General features: G+C 43.4%; 1 protein-coding gene across 4 annotated transcripts in view; it reads right to left on the bottom strand.

Moving 5' to 3' along the window:
- Nucleotides 1–619: 619 nt before the first annotated feature.
- Luc7l (LUC7 like) overlaps nucleotides 620–12,748 on the bottom strand; it is a 30,255-nt gene continuing 18,126 nt past the window's right edge. For 2 of the 4 annotated variants that reach the window (XM_028756439.1, XM_028756440.1), the window contains exons 6-10: nucleotides 11,332–11,508; nucleotides 8,413–8,501; nucleotides 7,098–7,127; nucleotides 6,280–6,483; nucleotides 620–5,036 (exon numbers count right to left, since the gene is read on the bottom strand). In XM_028756439.1, the coding sequence (XP_028612272.1) occupies nucleotides 6,312–6,483; nucleotides 7,098–7,127; nucleotides 8,413–8,501; nucleotides 11,332–11,508 (468 nt within the window). In that variant the 3' untranslated portion in view covers nucleotides 620–5,036; nucleotides 6,280–6,311. The remainder of the gene's footprint in view (nucleotides 5,037–6,279; nucleotides 6,484–7,097; nucleotides 7,128–8,412; nucleotides 8,502–11,331; nucleotides 11,509–12,748) is intronic. The other 2 variants (XM_028756437.1, XM_028756441.1) reach the window with 1 other exon arrangement.

Below are 12,748 nucleotides of genomic sequence, written 5' to 3'. Positions count from 1 at the left end.
TGTAAATACTTGATATACAGGGTACTTTATATAGGACTCCAAATGAGTCACAACCTGCAGGCTGGGAACCACTTCTCTAGGCTCTGGGGTCTAGTGGACACATTCCTAGCCTGGGTTCCTATGCTGAGGAAGGCCATGCAGTAAGGTAAAAGGAAAGAAAGGCCAACTGGTCCTTTACGCGGGGGTTTCTGGACAACCACTGGCCCTACAGTGCCTATTTTGGCTCACTTCTACCCTTGGCATCACATCTGCTTCAACATGACGTTAATGGAATATAATCTCCTCCCTCAAGTGCTACCTTTCATTTTAGACAGGTCAGAGGGTAAGGATAACGATGCTTCCTTAGACGTAAATCCACCCTGCAAAGCAGGCCCTGGGCATGGTTTATAAGGCTCAGTACCAATACATCCACAGCCCTCATAAATCTTTGTGTTTTAGAAGCAGATCTGTTATTTCAAGGGCTATTCAGTGAGACTGTGTCTCAAAAGACAGAGACAAAAATAAACATTGGTGGGAATGACCCCAGGCAAGAACTACAAAATCAGATTTCTTAGTAATTCTGGGCAGTAACAGCAGCATCTTTTTCCCTGGGTCCAAGAGTGACAAAATACCCCACAAGAACAACTGAGGGAAGGTTTATTTGGGTCACAGTATAAGGGTACAGTCCTTGTGGTGGGAAGTCATGATTGCAGGAACTTAAGGCAGCTGGTCACATTGCATCTGCAGTCAGGAAGCAGAGACGATGGCGAGTGCCCAGCTCTTGCCCTCCTTTTTATTCAGTCTAGGACTCCCAGCATATAGGATAGTGCAGCTCACATTCTGGGTGGGTCTCTCACCAAAACACCTGGAAACACCTGCATTGACACACGCAGGGGTGTGTTTTCATGGTGGTTCTAAGCCCATCGAGTTTATCAGGTTAACCATTACAGTGAGTGAGTAACATGTAGTTTACACTCAGAATGGAGCATTTTTTAACCCATAAAAGTAATAGGATTACATCACGCAGCTTAGTTTTGCAGAAACCTTGAGTGGAAGAAGCCAACACACCAAAGGCCATTCAGTGCATGAGTCCACATTTGTGAAATATCCAAATGAGCAAACTACAGACAGAAAACAGGTTCCTGGTTGCCAAGGACTTCAGGAAGAAGCTGAACAGTTCTAACTAGTGGGCTGAAGTTTCTGTCTGGATGAAACACTCTACCACCTGGTATTAGTGATGACTGCACAACACTGGACTTATACACTTCAGAAGTGGCTATAATGGTAGTTTGTTATGAGGAGCTTTGTTGCATTTTGCTATCACTGGAATACATCACAGCATTCTATAAATATCACTGTTCTAAAAGGAACATGTGCTAGGAGTCACAGACCTAACAACAGTATCTTGAGAATTACTTTCATTTTAGCAGTAAATTTAAATTTAGACCCAGGGAAGTGTGTTAAGAACTCAGTAGGCATAAGACACTGACAAAGTACACACTAAAATTCAGTGTATTCTAATAGTTCATGCCAGGTATAAAAAAATGTGAGGCTTTAGAGTCCAGGTAAGCTTAAAGCTCCCAGGCCATGGCTAACTGGAAAAGACCATAGCTCACACATTCTTGGACCAGACTGCAGTGGTCATCCAAGTGGCTGACAACTGACCCTGCTCCCGGGGACCCCATCAAGATAAACAAGCTTTTCCAGAGCTTCCTGAACCATTTCTCAGCTTGTTAAACTTCACCTGGCCCCACTCTGGATACTTCTGTCCCACCATGCAGGCCTTGACAGACATTCCTGAGCCACATGACTCAGGTACTGAATTCCCAGTACTGCTGAACTGGGGATGGGGCCTCCAAGGGGCACAACCTGCATCTCCTCTCATGTTTGAGTACTAAGGGACTACTCTTTCCATGCAATGGGCCAAATTCCAAGTGTCACAGATCCCCCAAGTGAAGACCCAGCCTTTTACCTGTTACAATGACCGCGGGACATTGGGAGATTCAAGAGGCCTCCAACAAGAGGTTAAGGGTTATTTGCCACAAATACCAAGACTGGATTTGGCCACCCTGAGCAAATACTGCTGCAGTTTGTTTCCCTCAGAAAGCAACAGACCAGCACTACAGGAACTTTGTAGGTACAGGAGCAGTCTTGCTTGATCAGACTCTCTAGGGATGCTTCATGCTCATCCTCCTGTTTTCAGATCCATATGGATGGGCTGGGCCTAATTAATTGATAGGCTACCTCTCCCCTGTGGGTGCTGGTAGATACCCTGGAACACCAGAGACACAGTCTCCAAAACTAGGACAGCGCCACCTACTGGCATAAGGCTGACAAGGCAAAAATAACTTCCAGTATCAGGTGGTAAAAGCACAATGCTGGCTGACTCCAAACCAAAGGCAGGAATTGGGTGTACAGGCCCAGTGCCTATCATCTAGACAAAGGGACCAGGAGCTACCCAACCCTGTTTTCCTCTGGTTTCAGAGGGAAAGTAATGCCTTATTCCTGCCTAAGAACCAATCACGGTCATTGTAGAAACCCATTTAAATTGCTTCCCCTATCTGCTATATCCTAGACATAGGAATATGTCCTGCACACCCATCATCATTACTCAACACAAGTCAAATTACATCCTGTATGACCAAGCAAAAGAAATCATGAAGTCATCTCCCAGAGCACATGCATGACATGGGGAAAGCAGTGAGGATTTGAAAAGACTTTTTCACTCAGTGCACTGGGCAACACCAAAGACCTGGAAAGAACAAGAGGGTCCAGGAAGGGTCTATCTACTCTTTCTGGGCTGGACATTCACCTCCTGTACCCTGGCCCATGGGTGACTGGTTACTGGGTTTTTGAAAATACTGACTCTTCCAGTTCTTCAGCTTGGAGGTTTGCTCTGGAACCTCATCAGTACCTGTTCCAGGCCCTCAAGTTACAGATGGTAGACTATAGGATTTCTTGCATAATGGCCAGAGCCACCACCATCACCACAGCCACCACAACAAATACATCTCTGGTTATTTATGTTCACCTAATTCCCTTTCTACAGGAAACTCCAATTAAGGAAAGTTAACAAAACATCAGGAGGCAGAGTGAGGAGGATCTCTGAGTTTGAGGCCAGCTGGTTCTACACAGCGAGTGCAGGAGAGCTGGGGCTACACAGAGAATCCTGTCTCCAAAAAAAAAAAGAAAGAAAGAAAAAAGAAAACAAAACAAAGCATCTAGGCATGTTGGGACAGTTATTAGTAACAGCTACTTTGGGACTGAGACAAAAGTGCCTTGAGTCCTGAAATCCAAGTCTACCCAGGCAAGAGTGTCCTTCCAGAAAAAGTTCAAAAAACAAACAAAAACATACAAACAAAAAAAAAAATCACCCTCCACAAGAGACTGAGAGAAGGGAAGCAGCCTTTCTGCTACCCCGAGGAACCTGACCACTCAAAAGAATGCTACCTAAGCAGGGGTCCGCTACTGTACCCCAGTAGTTGTAGTTGTATACCACATGAGCCCATGGATTATCCTGTGGCTACTACAGGCCATGGCACAGAAATGTTTCCAGTAACTTTACTCCGTGATAAAATAAAGCAAAACAGCTGTTTCTCTATACACACCTTTATAGATAGAAAGGGATCCAAACCAGACATGGAGATGGTGGCTCTAAGGTTAGGACTGTCCAGTTAAGGCCGAAAATAGTCCAGGAAACAAAATGTTTCCAACATAAGTGATCACAGCTAGTCAAAATGTCCACCTGGGACCAAGAAGCCCAGAGCTAAACTGAGCTCCACTTGGAGGCAAAGGGGCTAGAGAGGAATGAAACCTATACATGGCACCTGTGTATGATACTGAGCCCCAGTGAATCCTTCAGGGATATTCCACCCTACCACCTTGCATACGGAGACAGTTATCAAGGAAAGCCTGTTTCATACGCCAGCAGAGCAGGTTCCAACACACATTCTCCTATAGATGAGAGTCCAGGGTACCACCAGGAGCTACATTTCAAAACCACAAGATACTATATGTAACCATCAAACCAACAGCTCAAGAACAGCACCTACATTTTTACAAGCACAGCATGGAGAAGGGTGGCTTTTTCGTTTAACATAACCAACTAAAGTTCCCTCCAAAAACAAACTGTAACACCTCCCTCCCCAAGACAAGTGAAAAGAAGCAACTCCTATTCAGTAATCCTTTCTATTTGGGCTTCACTTTGGTCTTAAGGCATTTGTCCTTTGTGAGCAACAACATATGCTCAGGGGTTAACAATAAGCCTATTTAGGGTATAAACCACTCAAGATACCTGACCTAAGCTGTAACTCTCTCTGGAGGACTTCTTGATTGGCAGGTAGGGGCCATCTATGTCTTTATTCCACCTAAGTAACAAAGTGGAACTGCAATGTAGCTGACCTAAGGTTTCAACAGATACAGCTCTTCCTAAGGAAATAATTGTGTAATATGGCCACTCCCTCTCCTCCATCCAGAGAACCTGCTCTATGGTCTGCACTGAGAGAGTACATGAGCAGCTAAGATGCAGAGTATGAATCAGGGAAGGGAAGCCACATACATCTGGCTCAATTAAGAGTGTTGGGAGTGCCAAAAGTTAAAGTGGTCAGACATTTGGTCAGTTTTCTACGGCAGCATTAGCCTTTGCTCCACAGGTACAGGGTCCTAGTGAAGTGCCTCTAGTGTAGAGGACAGCAGACATCCCAACACAGCTGTCAGGAGGCAGCTGCCAGATTTATTTGTTCCTCTACAACATAACCCCAAACACAGAAGCAGCTCTGAACAACTCTAGAAACTCACAGCTAGGGCCAAACAATAGAAATTTTAACTACAAAAGATGAGTTGTATCAGCAAATATAAAGAGTAATTTAGGCTGTGCTGAACATTTGTCAGACTATTTACAGCGCCTGAGCCAGATTCAGATCTCGCCAGCCTCCTTCTCCTCCGACCTCCGCGATGCAGTCTTGCCATTGGAGTTCTCCAGCCTCCAGTCAGTGGGCCCTCGTTCATTCCGCCCGTACTCCCAGGATTCCTCTCTCAATGAGCGCTCCCTGGAGAACCTGGGAAAGTGAACCAGAGGCTCAGCAGAGGCTGCCACCTCCTTCTGTCTGGTTGTTGCACAGGAATCAGTAAGGCAGACCCTCAGCCCTGGATGAGAGAAGGGAAATGCCCCCACCACATTCAGGCACTTTTGTCTTTTTAAGACAAGGCTTCTTCATGTGGCCCTGGCTGCCCTGAAACTCCTTCTATAGACCAGGCAGGCCTCAAACTCAGAGATCCACCTGTTCTGCCTCCCCAGTGCTGGGATTAAAGGAATGTACCACCACCAACACCTGGCCAAGCTTGACTTCATCTGGTTTCTGATGACACAGATAATCATTTAAAAAAAAAAGAAATTGATCCTTTTAGCTGGTGATGGTGGTTAACACCTGTAATCCTCACACTCAGGAGGGTGAGACAAGCAGGAGTAATTAAGTCTGCAGCCAGTCTGCACTAGAAAGTGAGATTTGGTATCAAAAGTAAGTAACATTCAAAAAGGTTTAAGGACTGGAGATATGGGTGAGGATATGATGCTCTCGTAAAGAACTGAGCTCATTTCCCAGCACCCATGTTGAGTATCTCAGAATAACCAGTAACTCCAGCTACAGAGGATCCAACACCCTTTTTTGTCCTCCAACTGAACATGTACACACACACACACACACACTAACACACGTGACATAATACACTAATGTATACACATAATAAAAATAAATAAAAAGCAAAGAATTTTAATAAGGAAAGTTTCAGTGTAATATAAACAAAACAAATGGGAATACAACAAAGCTATGTGGGTGAAATATGACCCACGATGTAAAGACAATGGAAAAGGCAGAATGGAAAAGCACAAGTCAAGCGTGGTGGTATACACTTTTCATATCAGCACTCAGGAGGCTGAAGCAGGAGGATCCTGAGTTCAAGCCAACCTAAGTTACAAAGTGAATTCCTGTCTCAAAACAAAACAAAAGAAATCCAAGAGAAGTAATTAAGCAAGACTTGTTCAAGACAAAAATCTCAGCTACTTTTTACCAAGTTAAAGGACATAAAAGCCCAGACAAGTGGAGGGCCATGTGAAAGCTCAATGCCCTATCCCATTCCAAGCACTGGGTGCCATTCTCTATTCCTCAGGGCAACAACCCAGGGTGCTAGTCACCCAGAACCTGCATCCTCACAAGCCCAACCTTGTCCCTACCAGATGTAATGGCCAAAAGCTAGGATGACAGATCTTAGCAGATCTTGGGAACACAAAGACAAAGGGCTCACTTCTGGCTGCAGTTACTGAGGAGTCAGAGTAGTTACTTGTATTTTGTACTCCGGTCCCTGGAAGCCCGGCGGTGACCCCGGCTATGGCTCCGGGAACGGCTGCGATGGCGCCGGTATCTATCTCGGGACCTGGAACGGGAAAACTTCCGCCGCTCTCGGGAAGTAGACCTAGACCGCCTCCGTCGACGATCCCGGGAGCGTGACCTGGAAAACCCAGATGATTTTGAAAGCCAAGATGTCACTGGGGTCAAACCTACCCCCATTCCTCAACTCTCAGCATCTTTTGGCGTTCAGTGTTACTGGGATTTCTTTTTCCTCCTACAAATGTACAATTTGGAAATGAGTAAGTCCGCTGAATTAATCTGATGGCCAAACCTTTCCCCTGAATTTTTCTGGAAAGCATAGGTCTTGGCCAGGTGTGGTGGCATATGCCTTTAATATCAGCACTTGGGAGGCAGAAGCAGGTCAATCTCTAAATTCAAGGCTAGTCTCTTCTGTAAGAGTTCTAGGACAGCCAGGTTATACAGAGAAACCCCATCTCAAAAACAAAACAAACCACCACCAATCAACCAACCAACAACAAAAAAAAAAAGAACAAGGAAGGACTTGGACATTCCCAGTTGGTCTTCAGCAGGGTCTTCCTTCACCCCAGTGTACATGAGTGCATGGGAGTCCATGTGGTATCGTTCTGCTGTGCTAAACCCTAACCAACGCCTATGCTCTTCACAAGGCAGCCTTGTGAGGCTTTAACATCAATTAAATGATTTTACTGAAAAAGGCATTCAACCTGAGAGCCCTGTAATAGATCTGAAACCTACCTCCTGCGATCTCGGGTTCTCGATCCAGACCTAAACAGAAAGATAAAGAGATGAACACATTTAATCCATCAAGGAGACAAAGGCAAATGGATCTCTGTGAATCTGAAGCCAGCTAAGGCAACTTAGTGAGATGCTTTGAGAGTGCATTTTTGAGTCTGGCTCTGATCTCATCTTTGAAATTAGTTCTAAATATTGACCTGAGTACTTCTCAGGCAACTCAAGTTGAATATAGCCGAATTCTAACCCCTATTCCTGATTCCACCCTCCCTGTCCCCGTAAAGGAACAACTCCAGATCATACACCAAGAGGCCAGCTGGGGATGATAACACATGCTTTAATCTCAGCACAGAGAAGCAGAGATGATCAGATCCCTAATCTACAAAGCAAGTTCCACAACAGCCTGAAATATACAGAAAAACACTGTACCAAAAGACCAAGAAGAAAAGAAACCATGAGACCAACTTCATTCCTTCTCAAACAATCACGAAGTCCAGTAAGTTCTTCTCCAGACAGCCTACCCCAGACCATACCACCCATTCTTCCTGCCCTCCAAACTCCCATCAGTGCCTCACTGGTGTAGAGGTTTTGCCAAACACCTTACACTCTGCTTCTCAACGGGCAAGAACATATTCTAACTGCACGTTTTATGGGAAAGTCTGTTCAGTGACCCCACAAGACCAATTTAAAAAGACAGCCATACAAAGCTTCTCTCCTGAAGTCCAAAGCTGATGATTTCCCTTCAATGCACTGCCATGAGACAGTTACTTAGCTATCAGTAATAAATCGACTTTTGCCTTCCCTATTTGATAAGGCCTCCAAGCCCAGCTGTCATGAGGAGCCAGCTGGGTGAGGTTAAAAGATGGCTGGGTAGTGGTGGGACAGACCTTTAATCCCAGTGCTTGGGAGGCAGAGTCAAGTGAATCTGAGACAGCCAGGAGTGTTCAGAACAGGACAGCCAGGGCTATACAGGGAAACTGTCTGGGTGGGTGGGTGGGGTGGCGAGGGGAGAACCCTTGTGAGCTCCTCCTTCCCTTGTTCAAATCAGTCGATACTGCACCTCACCAAAGTGAATATGACGTAGGTTTATTTTTCTTTTAAAGGCTATCCTGGAGCCAGGTGTGATGGCACATACCCTAATCTCAGCCCTTGGGAGGCAGAAGCAGGCACATGTCTGCAAGTTCTAGACCAGCCTGGATTACATTAGTAAGACCCTGCTTCAAAAAAAATAAATACATGCTTTTGCATGCTTCAAACACTGATGGCTCCAAGTCACAAAACAGCAAACAGCAGTTTCCTAAGGCTGGCCCATGCTTACCTCCTGCCCAGACGCTCTTCTCGCTCTCTTTCCTCTCTTCTTCTCAATCGATCCTGATTTCTTTTTTCCTGTTTTTCAGCCACAGTTTTCTAAATAAATGAAAATAACAAAAAGGGAAAATAAAGGAAAAGCAACAGCTTTTAGAAAACAATATTCTACACATTTAAAAACTAACAGAACACATGAAAAAAAATTAACCATCATTTTCTACATTTGGTGACAAATTACAGAAAAGGGGCTGAACTTCTAAGGCACAGGGCTTAATCACAATGCTTCAAACCAAGCTATAAACTTAGCTGTTCATCCTACAGCCTCTCCACAAGCTTTGCAGTAAAAAAGTTAGTAAAGGAAACTTAACTCAGACCAATAGCAATAGCACCCTGCTGTTAGGAGTAGGGCTGTAAGGAGCCAGAAGCAGCTCACCTTTGATTTGGTGTGTGCTATGATAACATTAGCACAATTGTACATTTAATTCATCAAGCTTGATCCTATATGCAGAGGCAGGAGGCTCTGAGAACATCTACCACCAAATGAGCATCGACTTAAGCTAGCTTGAAAAGTGTCAATCTCTATAATGCACCAATAATACGATATTATTATTATATATTATTATTAGTAGTAGTAACCCTGTAATACATCATCTGGGAAGAGTGAATGAAATGAAGTCCTGAATGGGGGAATAAGTCACACCCCTTAAAACAAACACTCATCAGTGTTCCCTACTTAGAGCAGGGATAGTAAGAAAAATTTCTATGCCCAGTAATTAAAGCAAGTACTCTCCAGATGAGAGGATGCAGCAAGACCTAGGTGAGCTGTCTCAACTAGCATCTCAAACTCTACACTTCCAATTAGAGTCCTTAATCTGAGCTAGATATAAAACAGTCAGCTCCAAGTTCCTTTCACACTTCCCTAAAGCAGGTCTGGCTGGGAACAGGCCTGTGGGTATGGCATGACTTCCTAAGCAAGTCCTATCACCCACCTCACATGACCAGCAAACCAAACTCATACCCATGAAAATATATAATGTAGAACATTAAAATGCTATTGGAAAGACAGAAGCTATTATTTTTGTTGAGGGAAGGTCTCAACAAATGGACCTCAAACTGACCAGACACCTGAAGATAACCTTAATATTCTGACCTTCCTGCCTCTGTTTCTCCAACACCAAGATTACAGAGCACACCTGGATTTATGTGATACTGATCAAATCCAGGGTTTCAACTGAGTTACGTTCTTTTTTTTAAATTTATTTATTTTTTATGTATATGAGTACACTGTAGCTGTCTTCAGACACACCAGAAGAGGGCATTAGGTCCCATTATAGATGGTTGTGAACCAGCATGTGATTGCTGGGAACTGAACTCAGGAACTTTGGAAAAGCACACAGTGCTCTTAGCCACTGAGCCATCTCTCCAGCCCCTGAGTTACGTTCTTAACCCCAGCAAAATGCTATTAAAATCAGATTTATTGCTGGGCATATTTAATCCCAGCCCTCCAGAGGCAGAGGTAGGCAGATCTCTCTAAGTTTCGAGGCCAGCCTGGTCTACGGAGAGTTCCATGACAGCTAAGGCTACACAGAGAAACCCTGTCTAAAACAAACAAACAAACAAAAAATCTAATTTATTTAGGGTACACGGAAGTCAAAAGACAGCCCCCATGAGTAAGCTCTCTCCTACTCCATGTGTTCTGGGGACTGAAGCGGTGTTCTGGACCTTTAGTCACTAAGACACCTACCTCACTAGACCTTAGCAAAGTGTTTAGAAAACACTCTCAGTGCCAGCCCCTCTAGCTCCAAGCTTCTCTATTGCGTTAAGTTAAAAAAACTTCCTGGAATTACAGAGTTTCCCCCTTTGCCTTAATAAGGAGGTCTGCTTTGGGAACATACAAGGCTCCCAATAGTGACTTAGAAATATTAGAGCATTCTATATTTTGCAGTCAGGTGCCACATATCTGTTTTCCCACTTCATGAGTATACCTTACCACATGTAGTAAGTAGGGTAAGCACAATCATTTTGAAGCCTGACAATTCAACTTATCAAAAAGAACATTACCTTGGAATTTAGGATTTAGTTCAGTGGTAGACTAGGCAGGAGGCTCTGGCTATATCTAACATCAGAATGAATTGAACAAACAACAACAAAAACAGAAGGGGAAAGAGAGAGAAAGAAAGAGAGGGGGAGAGAAACAAAGGAAAAAACAGGACTGGACAGAATTTGGACAGACAGCTTAAGTTGTTCTGCCACAGGACTGAAGAACCCTAGAACATCACATGGTGAATAAAAACTGGCTCTAACTCCAGGGGATCCACTGCCCTCTTCTGGCCTCCAAAGGCACTGCAAGAATGTGGTAAACAGATATAAATGCAGACAAATTACTTCTCACATGCATAAAATGAAACTATTTTTTTTAAAACCCAGTAATATGTGACAGGCAATTGTGGTCCACGCCTTTAATCGAAGCACTCGGGAGACAGAGGCAATCGGATCTCAGGAGTTTGAGGCCAGTCTGGTTTACAGAGTGAGTTCCAGAACACCAAAGGATACAGAGAAACCCTATCTCGAGAACACTAAATAAGGAGGCTGGAGATGGCTCAATGGTTAAAAGCACCAGCTGCTCTTCCAGAGGATCAGGATTCAATTCCCACAACCTAAATGGCAGCTCATAACTCTATACCTCCAGTTTCAGGGGATCTGATACTCTCACACAGACATAAGCAAAATACCAATGTACATAAAATAAAAATAAGTAAGTTGTTAAAATAAATTAAGAAATAAAAACCCAAACCCAAACAAACAACAAAACCAATCAACACAGAAACATATTCAAATCCAACTTAAATAGTCAATTTTTTTAAATTAAAGCTAAAGGTGACCACAAGACTCCAAAAGAGTTCTCCAGAAACAGAATATATTAACATACCCTCAATTGGTCAAGCTTCTCTCGTATCTGAATGAACCCCAGGTGTAACTTGCCCCCGAAGTGGTCTGCAAGACGACGGTCATTGTCATGGAGACCAAGATAAGCTGAGCAAACCTCACAAACACGGAGTTTTTGCTGTTGAAAACTGGATGCAGGCATGGAATTTCTATATTCTTCCTATAAGGAAAAAAAAATAAAGATGAGGCATTTCAGAACTGTCACTCTGCACAGATCCCCAAATGGAAAAACCTGAAATATAGGCAACTTTTTACTACATATTGAAATTGGATTGTTCAACTTTAAGGTATGCTAGAAAGTTCAATTTCACTGGTTTTTTTGTTTGTTTGTTTGTTTGTTTGTTTAACTAACATTTAGAAGTAAGTGATTCTCTGAGCTCCAGGAGAGTCACACAGCTACAAAGAGAAACCCTATCTTGAAAAATAAAATATTTGTTTGTCTCCTCAAGAGAAACATGGAGATAAGGACTGTTCTTAGAGATCAGCAGAGAAGATAAGTTTCTGAATAAGAATAAGAGACTTCAAAAACTAAATAAAAACTGGGGCTGAAAACATGGTTCAGGGCACTTGCTCTTACAGAGGACCTGGGGTGGTTCCCAGCAGACACATGGAGGCCAACAATCATCTATCTGTAATTCCAGTTACAGGATCTGGTGCTTCCCTGGCTTCTGAGAACACTAAACAAAGGTAATAAATACAGCCATAAAGGCAAACACCCAAATACAGCTTTTTTTTTTTTTTTTTTTTTTTCCGAGACAGGGTTTCTCTGTGTAGCCCTGGCTGTCCTGGAACTCACTCTGTAGACCAGGCTGGCATATATATATTTTTTTTTTAACTTGGGAAAAAAAAATACTACAAAAAAAAAAAAAAAGTTGGGCTCAAGAATGTATGCTGCTCCCTGGGTGTGGTCACAGACACCTTTAATCTCAGGAAGCAGAAAAAGAGGGATCTTTGTGAATTTGAAGTCATCCTGCCTGATCTACAACATGAGTTCCAGGACAGCCACAGGGCTGTTACACAGAAAAACCCTATCTCAAAACAACAACAAAATAATTTGTACTGTTCATGCAGAAGACCTGAAACAGATCAATTCCCAGCATTCATGTTAGACAGCTCACAACCACCAGTAACTCCAACTCAAGGGAGAGCCAATGCCTCTAGTCCATCTCAGCCACCTATACTCACATGCATATAGCCCTTCACACATAGAATTAAAGTAAATATATTTTAAAAGAAAGCAAAAACTAGAGCAGTCATAGCAATTGGGTCTTGATATCCAGGATATATCAAATGTAGGTCTAAACATTACTGTGAAAAGGCCAAATCACTGACAGTTTTCTTGAAGAGAAAAGTACCCAACATATAACATGCATCCTCTAGGAACACTAAAAATGTACTGA

This window comes from Grammomys surdaster, unplaced genomic scaffold (genome assembly GCF_004785775.1).
Source record: "Grammomys surdaster isolate TR1022 unplaced genomic scaffold, NIH_TR_1.0 126121, whole genome shotgun sequence".
Classification (NCBI taxonomy): Eukaryota; Metazoa; Chordata; class Mammalia; order Rodentia; family Muridae; genus Grammomys; species Grammomys surdaster.
Note: the sequence above shows the minus strand (reverse complement) of the source record. Positions and strands in the feature narration are given on the sequence as shown.